Genomic DNA, 16,931 nt, shown 5'->3' on the forward strand with positions numbered 1-16,931 from the left:
GAATATCTTTTTCCAGCCCTTCACTTTCAGTCTGTATGTGTCCCTAGGTTTGAAGTGGTTCTCTTGTAGACAGCATATATAGGGGTCTTATTTTTGTATCCATTTAGCCAGTCTTTGTCTTTTGGTTGGAGCATTCAACCCATTTACATTTAAGGTAATTATTGATAAGTATGATCCCATTGCCATTTACTTTGTTATTTTGGGTTCGAGTTTATAAATCTTTTCTGTGTTTCCTGCCTAGAGAAGATCCTTTAGCATTTGTTAAAGAGCTGGTTTGGTGGTGCTGAATTCTCTCAGCTTTTGCTTGTCTGAAAAGCTTTTGATTTCTCCTTCATATTTGAATGAGCTTCTTGCTGGGTACAGTAATCTGGGTTGTAGGTTTTTCTCTTTCATCACTTTAAGTATATCCTGCCATTCCCTTCTGGCCTGAAGAGTTTCTGTTGAAACATCAGCTGTTATCCTTATGGGGATCCCCTTGTGAGTTACTTGTTGTTTTTCCCTTGCTGCTTTTAATATTTGTTCTTCATGTTTGATCTTTGTTAATTTGATTAATATGTGTCTTGGGGTGTTTCGCCTTGGGTTTATCCTGTTTGGGACTCTCTGGGTTTCTTGGACTTGGGTGATTATTTCCTTCCCCATTTTAGGGAAGTTTTCAACTATTAACCTCCTCAAGTATTTTCTCATGGCCTTTCTTTTTGTCTTCTTCTTCTGGGACTCCTATGATTCAAATATTGGGGCGTTTAACATTGTCCCAGAGGTCTCTGAGGTTGTCCTCATTTCTTTTGATTCTTTTTTCTTGTTTCCTCTCTGCTTCATTTATTTCCACCATTCTGTCTTCCACCTCACTTATCCTATCTTCTGCCTCAGGTATTCTACTGTTGGGTCCCTCCAGAGTGCTTTTGATCTCAGTTATTGGATTATTCATTATTGATGGACTCTTTTTTATTTCTTCTAGGTCCTTGTTAAACATTTCTTGCATCTTCTCAATCCTTGTCTCCAGACTGTTTATCTGTAACTCCATTTTGTTTTCAAGATTTTGGATCATTTTTGCTATCATTATTCTGAATTCTTTTTCAGGTAGACGCCCTATCTCCTCCTCTTTTGTTTGGTTTGGTGGGCTTTTATCATGTTTCTTTACCTGCTGAATATTTCTCTGCCTTTTCATCTTGTTTAGATTGCTGTGTTTGGGCTGGCCTTTCTGTATGCTGGAAGTTTGTGGTTCCTCTTTATTGTGGAGGTTCCTCCCTGTGGGTGGGGTGGATCAGTTTCTTGTCAAGGTTTCCTGGTTAGGGAAGCTTGCATTGGTGTTTTGGTGGGTGGAGCTGGATCTCTTCTCTCTGGAGTGCAGTGAAGTGTCCACTAGTGAGTTTTGAGGTGTCTATGGGTTTGGTGTGACTTTTGGTTGCCTGTATTTTTGTCCTCAGGGTTTTGTTCCTGTGTTGTTGGAGAATTAGCTTGGTATGTCTTGCTCTGAAACTTGTTGGATCTTGGGTGGAACTTGGTTTCAGTGTAGGTATGGAGGCTTTTGGATGAGCTCTTGTTGTTCCCTGGAGTCAGGAGTTTTCTGTTGTTCTCTAGTTTTGGATTTAAGCCTCCTGCCTCTGGCTTTCAGTCTTATTCTTAGAGTAGCCTCAAGACTTCTCCACCCATACGGCACTGATGATAAAACATCTAGGTTAATGGTGAAAAGATTCTCCACAGTGGGGGACACCCAGAGAGGTTCACAGAGTTACATGGAGAAGAGAAGAGGGAGGAGGGAGATAGAGGCGACTGTGAGAAGAGGGGGAATCCATAGGGGAGAGAGCAATCTAGCCAGTAATCAATTCCCTATTTGCTCTCCACAGTCTGGAACACTCAGAGAGGTTCACGGAGTTCCATAGAGAAGAGAAGAGGGAGGAAGGAGATAGAGGTGACCAGGAGCAGAGGATAGGGAGTCAAAAGGACAGAGACCAGTATAACTTGTGATCAGTTCCCTAAGTGTTCTCCACAGCCTGGAACACCTAAAGAGATTCACCGAGTTAAGTAGGGAAGAGAAGGGGGAGAGAGGAGGTAGAGGTGACCTGGGGGAGAAAAAGGAGAGTCAAAAAGGGAGAGACCAATCAAGCCAGTATTCGCACTCCTAAGTAAAAATGGGTACTGAAGATTGGATTCTTAAAGGTACAGAATTGATAACAAATACCAAAAAGCAAAGATTAAAAATCTAGAATAGAGGTTAGACTCTCAAAAATACAATATTAAAAAACAAAATGTCAAAAGTTATTAAAAAAATGATACGAAATTTCCTTTAAAAATAGGGTCTTTTTTTTGCAAGGTAATAGTAGATTTTAAATATGAAAATAAAGGAGTAATAACATAAACATTTTAAAAAATTAAAAAAATTAAAAAATGATAATAGTAAAATATATCTAGGAATTTCTCTGGAGCTGTTGAGGGCAGTGTGCAGTCAGTTCAGTTTTAGATAGTTCCTTGTTCCAGCTTATACTTCTACTCAAGGTCTATAGGTCCCTTTCAATGTAGCCAATGCTAACTACAGGGTTTTAATCTGTTGCAGCTAATACTTCCAAAGCCGTTCCCTCTTCTTTGTTTATTTTGGCTTACTCTGTTTGCAAGTCTCTTCAGTATCTAAATTCTGCCCTTGCACAAGGGGGCAAAGGTGGTCATTTATTTAGGCTCACTTGTTCAATTTTGCTATGGGGAGGGAGGAACGCTGCAAACAAATATCACTGGCTTGTGTGGGGAGTGCTCGCAGTGTCTGGGCCACACTGGGTTTGCCCCCGCTCAGGGCGTGTGTGCTTTCCCGGTCTACACTGCTCAGGCTCCAGGTTGCTCTGCAGGGGAACTGTCTGAGGTGGGCCCTGGGTTGCGTGTACTTCCCAGGTCTAAGCGGCTCAGGTTCACGTTCTCAGGTACTCCACAAAGGTGCAGACGCAGTTGGGTCTGCATCTTGTGCCCTTCCCAGGTCTGAGCAGCTCAGGCAACCAGGTGTTTGGCGAGTGCACTCTCCCCAGGTGTGATGTATCTTATCACCTCCCGGGTCCCAGCTGCTTGGTTTCCTGGATGTGCAGCGGGAACGCTGTCTCAGGTGTGCCCTGTGTCTCCTCTGGGGAGCTGATTTCTGGCTGCGAACCTCCTGGCGGATGTCAACCGTCCAGGATCCCAGGAAGACTTGGTTAGCACCTGGGAGCCTGCTCGCAGTTTGGTAGAGGATACTGTCTCTGGGGCCAAGTTTTCCCCTCTCCCTCCAGCTCTGGCTGTCACCTGCCTGCCTCCCTGCCTCTGGTGGGGGATGGCCTGGTCCGCTGCCGGCTAGCTCTCCTGTGGTATTCGCTCAGTCCTTTGGGTAGTTCATGTAGGTAGAATCATGCGATTTTTGTCCTTTTGTGTCTGGCTTATTTCACTTAGCATAGTTTTTGAGGTTCATTCATTTTGTAGCATGTATCAGAAATTATTTCTTATTTTGTTACTGAGTGATATTCCATTGTATGTATATAGTGCACTTTGTCTATTTTTATGTTGATGGAAACCTAGGTTGTTTCCACCTTTTGGCAATTTTGAATAATGCTGCCATGAATGTTGACTTGTCCTAGGTATTTTTTTTTCTTTTTGATGTAAATGGAATTGATTTCTTAGTTTCCTTCTTGGATTGTTCATTGCTGTTGTATAGAAACAACTGATCTTTTGTATTGATAATACCATCAAAATATTATTAAAAGGAATAAATTTAACAAAAATTGTGCAAGACCTGTATACCAAAAACTACAAAACACTACTGAGAGAAATTTAGAAGACGTAACTAAATAGATTAGCAGTGTTTGTGAATTGAAAGATTCAGTATTGTTAAGATTTTTTCCCCTTAATTGATCTGTTGATTCATTGTATTCTTGCTTAAAATCCTAATAAACTTATTTTCATTGAGATTGACCAGGTAATTTTAAAATATATGTGGAAATATACATCTGCATTAGCTAACAGACTTTGGAAAAAGAAGAACAAACTTTGAGGACCTGTGTACTCTTGTTTTAATACTTAATATAGAGCTATAGTAATCAAGACAGTATGGTATAATCAGGAAGAAAGGCGTACTTATCAATGCAACAGATTAGCAAGAATCGAAATACATCTATATCCATAAGCAATTTATTTTTGGCAAAGATGCCAGGGCAATTCAGTGAGGGAAGGATAGTCTTTTAACAAATGGTGCTATATCACTTTGATATCCATCTGTCAAATAGTGAATAGTCCCTTATTTCACACCACATAAATAAATTAACCTCAAATGGATCATAAAAATAAGAAAACAATAAAACTTCTGTAAGAAAATGTAGTGGAAAATTTCAGTAACCTTAGGATAGGTAAAGTTTCCTTAAAAAGGGCACAAAAAGCACAAATTTTAAAAGTTTAAATTGATAATTATGAAAAGATGCTCAGCATCACTAATCATCAGGTAAATGCAAGTCAAAAGCACAGTGGTATATTACCTAACACCAGTTAGGGTGGCCATTATCACAAAGTGAAAAGATAACATGCTGGTGAGAAAGTGGAGGAAGGGGAACCCTTCTGCACTGTTGTAGAAATGTAAATCGATACAGCTCTTATGAAAAATAGCATGCAGTTTCCTCAAAAAATTAGTAATAGAGCTGCCATGTCATTTAGCAGTCCCACCTTTGGATATGTATTCAAAAGAAAGAAAATCAACATCCTGAAGAGGTACTTGCATTTCCATCTTTACTGCAGCAATATTCACAGTAGCCAAAATGTGGGAATAACTTGTCTGTCAGAGGATGAATGGATAAAGAAAATAATGGTATACATGTACAATGGAATGTTATTCAGACTTAACAAAGAAGGAACTTCAGCCAATTGTGACAACATGGATGAACCTGGAGTACATTATGCTAAGTGAAATAAGCTCTCATTATATATGGAATCTTTAAAACAAAAAAAAGTCAAGTCAGAGTGGGAATGGTAGTTACTGGAAGCTGTGGGTAGGGGATGAATGGAGATATTAATCAAAGGATAGAAACTTTCAGTTATAAGATGAGTAAGTTCTGGAGACCTAATGTATAGCATGGTACCTGTGGTTAACAATAAAATATACTTGAAATTTCCTAAGGGAATAAATCTTAAATGGTTTTACACACAAAGAAGTAACTGAGATGAAGGATATGTTTATTAGCTTGATTGTGGTAATCATTTCACAGTATAAACATGTATCAAAACACCATGTTGTAGACCTTAAATTTTGTATTTCTCAATCATACCTCAGGAAAGCAGGAAAAAAATAGATGATTTTGAGTTCATTAAAATATATTCAAAAGATATATATTTTGTTAAGAAAATGAAAAGGCAAGACAAAAACTGGAAGAAAATATTTGCAGAACATCTATCCAAACAAGGCTATTTATCCAGAATATATAAACAACTCATACAGGTCCATTATAAGTACATAACCCAGTAAAAACAAGGGTAAAATTTTGAACAGGTACCTCACCAAAGAAGATACACAGATAGCAACAAATAAACAAATTAAAAGATCTTCAGCATCTTTTGTCATTAGAGAAATGCAAATCAGAATTATGAGATGTACTTTAGAATGAAAATTTTAGAATTAAAAAGAACAGCAATACCTAGTTCTGGGTTAGATGCAGAGGAAATTGATCTCTCATCTATTACAGCTAAATCAAATCCCTTATGATTATATAGTAGAAGTGAGAAATAGATTTAATGGACTAGATCTGATAGAGTACCTGATGAACTATGGACAGAGGTTCGTGACATTGTACAGGAGACAGAGATCAAGATCATCTCCATGGAAAAGAAATGCAAAAAAGCAAAATGGCTGTCTGAGGAAGCCTTACAAATAGCTATGAAAAGAAGAGAAGCAAAAAAGCAAAGGAGAAAAGGAAAGATATAAGCATCTGAATGCAGAGTTCCAAAGAATAGCAAGGAGAGATAAGAAAGCCTTCCTCAGTGATCAATGCAAAGAAATAGAAACAACAGAATGGAAACGACTAGAGATCTCTTCAAGAAAATTAGAGATATCAGGGGAACATTTCATGCAAAGATGGGCTTGATAAAGGACAGAAATGGTATGAACCTAACAGAAGCAGAAGATATTAAGAAGAGGTGGCAAGAATACACAGAAGAACTGTACAAAAAGATCTTCATGACCCAGATAATCACGATGGTGTGATCACTCACCTAGAGCCAGACATCCTGGAATATGAAGTCAAGTGGGCCTTAGAAAGCATCACTACGAACAAAGCTAGTGGGGGTGATGGAATTCCAGTTGAGCTCTTTCAAATCCTGGAAGATGATGCTGTGAAAGTGCTGCATTCAATATGCCAGCAAATTTGGAAAACTCAGCAGTGGCCACAGGACTGGAAAAGGTCAGTTTTCATTCCAATCCCAAAGAAAGGCAATGCCAAAGAATGCTCAAACTACCACACAATTGCACTCATCTCACACACTAGTAAAGTAATGCTCAAAATTCTCCAAGCCAGGTTTCAGCAATATGTGAACCGTGAACTTCCAGATGTTCAAGCTGGTTTTAGAAAAGGCAGAGGAACCAGAGATCAAATTGCCAACATCTGCTGGATCATCAAAAAAGCAAGAGAGTTCCAGAAAAACATCTATTTCTGCTTTATTGACTATGCCAAAGCCTTTGACTGTGTGGATCACAATAAACTGTGGAAGATTCTGAAAGAGATGGAAATACCAGACCACCTGACTTGCCTCTTGAGAAACCTATATGCAGGTCAGGAAGCTACAGTTAGAACTGGACATGGAACAACAGACTGGTTCCAAATAGGAAAAGGAGTAGGTCAAGGCTGTATATTATCACCCTGCTTATTTAACTTATATGCAGAGTACATCATGAGAAACACTGGGCTGGAAGAAGCACAGGCTGGAATCAAGATTGCCAGAAGAAATATCAATAACCTCAGATATGCAGATGACACCACCCTTATGGCAGAAAGTGAAGAGGAACTCAAAAGCCTCTTGATGAAAGTGAAAGAGGAGAGTGAAAAAATTGGCTTAAAGCTCAACATTCAGAAAACGAAGATCATGGCATCTGGTCCCATCACTTCATGGGAAATAGATGGGGAAACAGTGTCAGACTTTATTTTTCTGGGCTCCAAAATCACTGCAGATGGTGATTGCAGCCATGAAATTAAAAGACGCTTACTCCTTGGAAGCAAAGTTGTAACCAACCCAGATAGCATATTGAAAAGCAGAGACATTACTTTGCCAATAAAGGTCCGTCTACTCAAGGCTATGGTTTTTCCAGTGGTCATGTATGGATGTGAAAGTTGGACTGTGAAGAAAGCTGAGTGCCGAAGAATTGATGCTTTTGAACTGTGGTGTTGGAGAAGACTCTTGAGAGTCCCTTGGACTGCAAGGAGATCCAACCAGTCCATTCTAAAGGAGATCAGTCCTGGGTATTCATTGGAAGGAGTGATGCTGATGCTGAAGCTCCAATACTTTGACCACCTCATGCGAAGAGTTGACTCATTGGAAAAGACCCTGATGCTGGGAAGGATTGGTGGCAGGCAAAGAAGGGAATGACAGAGGATGAGATGGCTGGATGGCATCACCGACTTGATGGACATGAGTTTGAGTGAACTCTGGGAGTTGGTGATGGACAGGGAGGCCTGGTGTGCTGCGATTCATGGGGTTGCACAGAGTCAGACACAACAGTGACTGAACTGAACTGAATTGATGTTACAGCTGTGAATGGACGAAGTCACTGCCACTTTGGAGAACAATTTGACAGTTTCTTATAAAGTTAAGCATACTTTTACCGTTAGACAGAGCCATTCTACTCCTAGGGTAGATATTTGCTCAAAAGTTTTGAAAGCAGATGTCCACACCAATGTTCGGACCAGTATCACTCATGATAGCCTAAAAATAGGAACAACCCAGATGTCCATCTACTTATAAATGTGAATTTTGTGGTATATATGTAGAATGGAATCTTGCTCAGTTTAATAAAAAGGAGCAAGCTACTAATATATACGCCAATGTATAGCAAAATGTTGTGTTATGAATTTCTCATGGATTTCAGAAAAGGCACAACTGTAGTCATAGAAAGAAGGTCACTATTGCTGGAGAGTCGGTGACAGGGAACTGACTGCAGATGTCAAGAGAAAGCTTTTGGATGGTTGATTGAAATGCTGTATATTGTGATTCTAGTGATGCTTACATGATTGTATCCATTTGTCAAATTCATTAGTTAATTTTATTCATTGTGATTGAATCATCCTACAGCAAAGCTGAATAAAGAGGCACAATTATTTTTATTTTAAAATTAATTTATTTATTATAATTGGAGAATAATTACCTCACAGTATTATGGTGGTTTTTGCCATACATCAGCATAAATCAACCACGGGTGCACCTGTGTAGCCCCATCCTGAACCCCCCTCCCACCTTCATCCCCACTGCATGCCTCTGGGTTGTTCCAGAGCACCGACTTTGAGTGCCCTGCTTCATGCATCGAAGTTGCACTGGTCACCTATTTTACATGGTAATATACATGTTTCAATGCTATTCTCGCAAATCATTCCACCTTCGCCTTCTCCCACATAGTCCAAAAGTCTGTTCTTTACATCTGTGTCTCTTTTGCTGCCTTGCATATAGGATTGTTGTTGCTGTCTTTCTAAATTCCATATATATGCTTTAATATACTGTTTTGGTGTTTTTGGTGGAGCTCTGTATAATAGGCTCCAGTTTCATCCACCTCATTAGAACTGATTCAAATGCATTCTTTATTAATAGCTGAGTAATATTCTGTTGTGTATATGTACCAGAGCTTCCTTATCCATTTGTCTGCCGATGGACATCTAAGTTATTTCCATGTCCTGGCTATTGTAAACAGTGCTGTAGTAAACATTGGGGTACATGTGTCTCTTTCATTTCTGGTTTCCTTGGTGTATATGCCCAGCAGTGGGATTGCTGGGTCATATGGCAGTTCTGTTTCCAGTTTTTTTAAGGAATCTCTACACTGTTCTTCATACGGTGGCTGTACCGGTTTGCATTCCCACCAACAGTGTAAAAGGGTTCCTTTTCCTCCACACCTTCTCTAGCATTTATTGTTTGTAGACTTTTTGATGGCAACCATTCTAAGCGGCATGAGTTGATACCTTATTGTGGTTTTGATATTCATTTATCTAATAAGGAATGATGTTGAGCATCTTTTCATGTGTTTATTAGCCATCTATATGTCTTCTTTGGAAAAATGTCTTAGAAAAGTATAACCTTCCAAAACTGAACCAGGAAGAAACAGAAAATCTTAACAGACCCATCACAAGCATGGAAATTGAAGCTGTAATAAAAAAATCTTCCAACAAACAAAAGCCCAGGATGGCTTCATAGGTGAATTCTACCAAAAATTTAGAGAAGAGCTAACATCCATCCTACTCAAACTCTTCCAGAAAATTGGAAAGGAAGGTAAACTCCCAAATTCATTCTATAAGGCCACCATCACCCTAATACCAAGACCAAACAAAGATGCCACACAAAAAAAGAAAACTACAGCCAATATCACTGATGAACATAGATGCAAAAATCCTCAACAAAATTCTAGCAAACAGAATCCAACAACATATTAAAAAGATCATACATCATGACCAAGTGGGCTTTATTCCAGGGATGCAAGGATTCTTTAATATTTGCAAATCAATCAGTGTGATACACCATATTAACAAATTGAAAGATAAAAGCCATATGATTATCTCAATTGATGCAGAGAAAGCCTTTGACAAAATTCAATACCCATTTATGATAAAAAATAAAAAAACCTCTCCAGAAAGCATAGAAGGAAAATAGCTCAAGAAAATAAAAGCCATATAGACAACTAATTGGAAAAGTCAATGGCACCCCACTCCAGTTCTCTTGCCTGGAAAATGCCATGGATGGAGGAGCCTGGTGGGCTACAGTCCATGGGGTCGCTAAGAGTTGGATACGACTGAAGTGACTTAGCAGCAGCAGCAGGAGACAGACTGATAGCAAACATCCTCAATGGTGAAAAATTGAAAGTATTTCCTCTAAAATCAGGAACAAGACAAGGGTGCCCACTCTCACCACTACTGTTCAACATAGTTTTGGAAGTCCTAGCCACAGCAATCAGAGAAAGAAAAGAAATAAAAGGAATCCATATTGGAAAAGAAGAAGTAAAACTCTCACTGTTTGCAGATGACATGATCCTCTACATAGAAAACCCTAAGGATACCATCAGAAAATTACTAGAGCTAATCAATGAATATAGTAAAGTTGCAGGATATAAAATTAATTTACAGAAACCCCTTGCATTCCTATACACTAACAGTGGAAAAAACAGAGAAAGCAATCCCATTCACTATTGCAATGAAAAGAATAAAATACTTAGGAATAAATCTACCTAAAGAAACAAAAGACCTATATATAGAAAACTATAAAACACTGACGAAAGAAATCAAAGATGACACAAATAGATGGAGAAATGTACCATGTTCATGGATCGGAAGATCAATATAGTGAAAATGAGTATACTGCCCAAAGCCATCTATAGATTCAGTGCAATCCCTATCAAGCTACCAGTGGTATTTTTCACTGAGGTAGAACAAATAATTTCACAATTTGTATGGGAACCCCACAAACCTTGAATAGCCAAAGCAATCTTAAGAAAGAAGAATGGCACTGGAGGAATCAACCTACCTAAGTTCAGACTATACTACAAAGCTACAGTCATCAAGGCAGTATGGTACTGGCACAGAGACAGAAATATAGATCAGTGGAACAAAATAGAAAGCCCAGAGATAAATCCATGTACCTATGGACACCTTATCTTTGACAGGGTAGGCAAAAATATACAATGGAGAAAAGACAACCTCTTTAATAAGTGGTGCTAGGGAAACTGGTCAACCACATGTAAAAAAATGAAACTAGAACCCTTTCTAACACCATACACAAAAGTAAACTCAGATGGATTAAATATCTAAATGTAAGACTAGAAACTATAAAACTCTCAGAGGAAAACATAGGCAGAACACTCTCTGACATAAATCACAGCAAGATCCTCTATGACCCACCTGCCAGAGTAATGGAAATAAACAAGTGGGACCTAATTAAAGGTAAAAACTTTTGCACAATGAAGGAAACTGTAAGCAAGGTAAAAAGGCAGCCTTCAGAATGGAAGAAAATAATAACAAATGAAACAACTGACAAAGAATTAATCTCTAAGATATACAAATAGCTCATGAGGCTCAATACCAGAAAAATGAACAACCCCATCAACAAGTGGACCAAAGAACTAAATAGGCACAATTATTTTTAAATGACCAAACTTCCTTTAAGTTGTAGCGAATAGTAGGGAATAATAGGTTTCATTATTTTTTGAAACTTTCACAAACAAATATCTATGTGTCATTATTTTTCAAAACTTTCACGAACATGTATCTATGTGTTTTGGCAGGGAAGAGAGAAAGGTTATCCATAACATGTTGGATATCTAATGAATAGCGTGTGTGCACGCTAAGTTGCTTTACTCTTTGTGACCCTATGGACTTTAGCCTGCCAGGCTCCTCTGTCCATGGAATTCTCCAGGCAAGAATACTGGAGTGGATTGCCATGCCCTTCTCCAAGGGATCTTCCCATCTAACTCATGAGTGCTGATACCTAACTTCACTCATCAGTTGACGATAACAAAGATTATAGTAAAAGAAGACTTGATTTTGCTTAATAAAAAGTAATTGTTATTATATTTAGTATATCAGATGCATAATTTTTATCTTCTTATTAACTATTATCCTCATTGTCATCACTTTAGAAATACAAACCTGGTCGATGTGATGATATTTTGAAATGGAAGCCTCCCAGTCTTAATTCTGTGGATTTTCGCCTAAAAATAACAAGAATGGGAGGAGAAGGGTAAGTATGCGCATTTGATTCCCCATCATTTTTATATGTAATAATACTTTTACTATTCCTAGGTACTTACCCAAAAGTTATGAAAACAGATGTGCATATAAAAGTTTGTATTATAGAAAGCTTCACTGTTTATCTGATATTTTACATATACCTTCAAAATAAAGTAAAATACTTTTCCAGTATACTTTATATATGTATACTATAAATCTATCTCATTTTCCCAGATTATTTCTTTGATATATTACAGCTCACATTTTGTAGCATCCTTTAAAATTGACCAATTTTAGTCTTAAAAAAAGTTATTTCTAATATTAACACAATGAACTTCATTAAAATGTAAAAGTGAAAATAGATTTTACTTGAAAATAATCCAGTCAAGTGAATTATAAATGTAAGATATTATTATTATTATTCAGCATTTTAAAACAAGCCATTTTTCCTTTGAAGGAAACTGCTTCATGTTTGCATTTGCATGGCAAAAACTTATTTATACTTTATTGGGGTAGAGTTTTAATTGTAGAATTTCATTAAAATTTTTCATAATGTCTATTAAGTGTTAATGTCATGTATTGGTTAATCTTCATATGTGACTTCATTGGTTAGTTGTTGTTGTTGTTAGTTGTTAAGTCATGTCTGACTCTTGCAACCCCAGGCTCCTTCGTCTATGGGGTTTCCCAGGCAGGAATACTGGAGTGGGTTGCCATTTCCTCCTCCATCATTGGTTGCTACGTTAGAATAAAAAAAAAGAAACATGCTTTAGTATTAATAAATATTTTCATTGTTTTTCCAAAGCCTTGTTTTATTTTACCTTGTTCCACAATTTTTTATGGCATCTTATGTAAGTAAATGCATAATAACAAAATAAGAAATGTTAAATCAAGGAAATCCTAAAGAGAAAATATATAAGATAACATTGGCAGAAAGCTTAAAAATGTACCAGTGCATGCCATGAAATGCATGCACTTTTTATTTGCCAAAGATAAACCACAGGTTTGTTTTTTTGTAGCTAATGGAATGATGGGTAGATGATGAGTTATGTGACTACAGATTCCAGAAGATTAAGTCTCTTAAGAGATTATATGTTTTCAAATAACGATACTGTGTAGGGTGATGAATCCTAACTAAAAAGAGAGTGTTTATTAAGTTATATATCAGTTTCTAAAACATAGAGTAGTTAATATTTTATGTCCTTAAATAAGAGTTTGTCACTTAATAACAAAGTACAGTTTAGCCAGAACAGCAATCTGGGACCTCAAATAGTGTTGTTTAGGTATTTTTACTCTCTATTGATCTGGTTTAATTCAAAGATAGATTGATAACTTTTGACAATAGAATTGGATAAAATATATATATTGTATAGAATAATGTAGAAGATTAAATAAAAGAAATAATATTCGTAATCTAGGATATCTGTATGCTGGATATCTGTCAGGAAGAATAATCTTTAGTTTACTATTTATTGATACTTATCTTAGCTATGCATTGATATTAATATCAGTTAACCATTTATTAATTATTAACCAGTATTCTCAATACAATGTTGTTATAACACTTAATTACTAATAAGATGAATAAATATTGTTAATGTTTTCTGGAAACTGCCCCCAAACACATTCTACCCCCCCATCTATATAAAATAACACTATCTTTGGATAAATATTGCTGAGTAGTAAGCTCAAGACTATTATTCTTCCTGATGAAGTGTTGGGTGTACAGGTATTCTGGGTTGCCAGTTCGCTTTAGAACCTCCAAATCAGTAGTCATGCAAGATGATGCTTGTATGTCTTTCTGGAAGTGCCTTGGAGAATACCACCTCTCTTCTAAACAGTGATGGCTGAAGGATTAAGTCTGATGGGGCTGCATGCATCTTTTTTTTCCCTTAAAAGACACAAATGAATATGGTTCTTTGGAAATAAGACTTCAAAGATAAAGTGAAATTTGTGAAATTGCTTCATTACTAAATCCTCTATTTTACTTAAATCTCTATTTATAATATTTAGTTAAGAAGTATAAACCTTTGTGTGATTTTGTTGATTGTTTCATTGAGTTTTGAAAGGTTATTTTGTTTGGCTTTCTAAGATTGCACTTCTTAGCAACACTTAAAAGCTACATGAGGCTACATGTGGAATGACCATTTTTCTAAGTATTAAAAATGATATTAATTTTTTCCTTTATTTGTCTATTGTAATTAAATATGACAGTATAATTTAGTAGTTTGTCATTTGCTTCTATTCTTAGTATGTTTTAATATATATATATTTAATTTTACCTATTTGGAATGTCTTATAAAAAAAATGAATTATCTCTTATTCTAGTACCTCTTTAAAACATACCAAAATGTTAGCATTAAAGATGATTATTCTTATAGAATTAAGCAGGTTACATTGGTGTAGGTACGTGATTTATTTATGTAACAGTGTCAGTTTTCAAAAATGGAGTATTATAATATGAAATATAAAGTGATAAATATTATATTAAATATGTATTATTCAGTTAGCTGGAGTAATATCCTGTTTTTTCCATGGAGAGAATGTTATGGATGATAGCAGTTTTCACAAAGTAAATGAGTTTGTATCTAATGCTTATGTTAGATGCTATATGTCAGAGAGCATTATGGGAAATACACCTGTAATAGTTTGAGAGGAGCCATGTCTCTGAATCATAAGAATCATAACATTTGACTAGTGAAATGGGACTAAAGTATTTAAATATCATAAGGCAAGCTAATTTTTTTTCTTTGTTCTGCTCCTAAATATTTCTACAAAGTTAAGTATGGAGTGGAATGTCTTGACAGGTATAATATAAATACCAATCTTTGAAAATGTCTGCAATGATTCTTTTTTTTTTTTTTGCAGACATTTGGTCTTTTCACTTCTTGTAGTATCATTTCTTGGAGAAGGCAATGGCAACCCACTCCAGTACTCTTGCATGGAAAATCCCATGGACGGAGGAGCCTGATAGGCTGCAGTCCATGGGGTCGCTAAGAGTCGGACACGACTGAGCGACTTCACTCTCACTTTTCACTTTCCTGCATTGGAAAAGGAAATGGCAACCCACTCCAGTGTTCTTGCCTGGAGAATCCCAGGGACGGGGGAGCCTCGTGGGCTGACGTCTCTGGGGTCACACAGAGTCGGACACAACTGAAGTGACTTAGCAGCAGCAGCAGCAGTATCATTTCTGAAAATTTTAACATATTAAGTTAATGTTGAGTTCAGTTCAGTTCAGTCGCTCAGTCATGTCCGACTCTTTGCGACCCCATGAATCGCAGCATGCCAGGCCTCCCTGTCCATCACCAACTCCCGGAGTTCACCCAGACTCTCATCCATCGAGTCAGTGATGTCATCCAGCCATCTCATCCTCTGACGTCCCCTTCTCCTCCTGCCCCCAATCCCTCCCAGCATCAGAGTCTTCTCCAATGAGTCAACTCTTCGCATGAGGTGGCCAAAGTACTGGAGTTTCAGCTTTAGCATCATTCCTTCCAAAGAAATCCCAGGGCTAATCTCCTTCAGAATGGACTGGTTGATTGACCTAAAATAACTTGTGTACATCTTAGCAGTTTACATTGTATTGACATACAATACAGATTTTCATCTGAAAGCTATTGCATTGCTTTAAAATTATTGTGGGTTTAAATAATCTACAACCAAAGAATATAGTCATTGTCAAAAGCTAGGGTTACAAAGGTTGTCTGTATTTTGGAGAGTGCAAACACTTGAGTACAACAATGTCAGTGACTTATAGTGAGCAAAATAACCTTATTATTTGTATAGTATAGTTTAGAGCACAGATTCTAGAGCCAGGGTGCCTCGGCTTAAATCTTATTAACTATGCTTTGAGCATATTCTTTATTTCTGTGCCTCAAATTCCTCGTTAGTAAAATAGAAATTTTACTAACGAGGAATCACCTCATTGATGCAGTGGACTTCAGTCAGTTTAGTCGCTCAGTCATGTCTGAAACTTTGCGACCCCGTGGACTGCAGCATGCCAGGCTCCCTGTCCATCAACAGCTCCAGAGCTTACTCAAACTCATGTCCATCGAATCGGTGATGCCTTCCAACCGTCTCATCCTCTATTGTCCCTTTCTCCTCCCGCCTTCAGTCTTTCCCAGAATCAGGGTCTTTTCCAATAAGTCAATTCTTGATGCCAAGAATAAGTCAATTCTTGGCATCAGGTGGCCAAAGTATTGGAGTTTCAGCTTCAACATCAGTTCTTCCAATGAATATTCAGGACTGATTTCCTTTAGGATGGACTGGTTGGATCTCCTTGCAGTCCAAGGAACTCTCAAGAGTCTTCTCCGACACCACAAACAAAGCATCAATTCTTTGGTGCTCAGCTTTCTTTAAGGTCCAACTGTCAGATCCATACATGACTATTGGAAAAACCTTAGCTTTGACTAAATAGGCCTTTGTTGGCAAAGTAATGTCTCTGCTTTTTAATATGCTGTCTAGGTTGGTCATAACTTTGCTTCCAAGGAGCAAGCGTCTTTTAATTTCATGGCTGCAGTCATCATCTGCAGTGATTTTGGAGCCCAAGAAAATAAAGTCTGTCACTGTTTCTACTGTTTCCCCATCTATTTGCCATGAAGTGATGGGACCAGATGCCATGATCTTAGTTTTCTGAATATTGAGTTTTAAGCCAACTTTTCCACTCTCCTCTTTCACTTTCATCAAGAGGCTCTTTAGTTCTCCTTCGCTTTCAACACCGTTCCTCCTTCTCCATAAGGGTGGTGTCATCTGCACATCTGAGGTTATTGATATTTCTCCCAGCAATCTTGATTCCAGCTTGTGCTTCATCCATCCTGGCTTTTTGCATGATATACTCTGCATATAAGTTAAATAAGCAGGATAACAATATACAGCCTTGATGTACTCCTTTCCCAATTCGGATCCAGTCTGTTGTTCCATGTCTGGTTCTAACTGTTGCTTCTATATCTGCATACAGATTTCTTAGGAGGCAGGTAAAGTGGTCTGGTATTCTCATCTCTTGAAGAATTTTCCACAGTTTGTTGTGATCCATGCAGT

The 16,931-nt window shown here is 37.5% G+C and overlaps 1 protein-coding gene across 6 annotated transcripts in view; it reads left to right on the top strand.

The window, feature by feature from the left end:
* Positions 1 to 16,931, top strand: part of RNGTT (RNA guanylyltransferase and 5'-phosphatase) — a 233,244-nt gene that overhangs the window by 134,418 nt on the left and 81,895 nt on the right. For all 6 annotated transcript variants that reach the window (NM_001046085.2, XM_005210890.5, XM_059889631.1 and 3 more), the window contains one exon: positions 11,810 to 11,910. In NM_001046085.2, the coding sequence (NP_001039550.1) occupies positions 11,810 to 11,910 (101 nt within the window). The remainder of the gene's footprint in view (positions 1 to 11,809; positions 11,911 to 16,931) is intronic.

The sequence above is a fragment of the Bos taurus genome, chromosome 9 (genome assembly GCF_002263795.3).
Source record: "Bos taurus isolate L1 Dominette 01449 registration number 42190680 breed Hereford chromosome 9, ARS-UCD2.0, whole genome shotgun sequence".
Lineage (NCBI taxonomy): Eukaryota > Metazoa > Chordata > Mammalia > Artiodactyla > Bovidae > Bos > Bos taurus.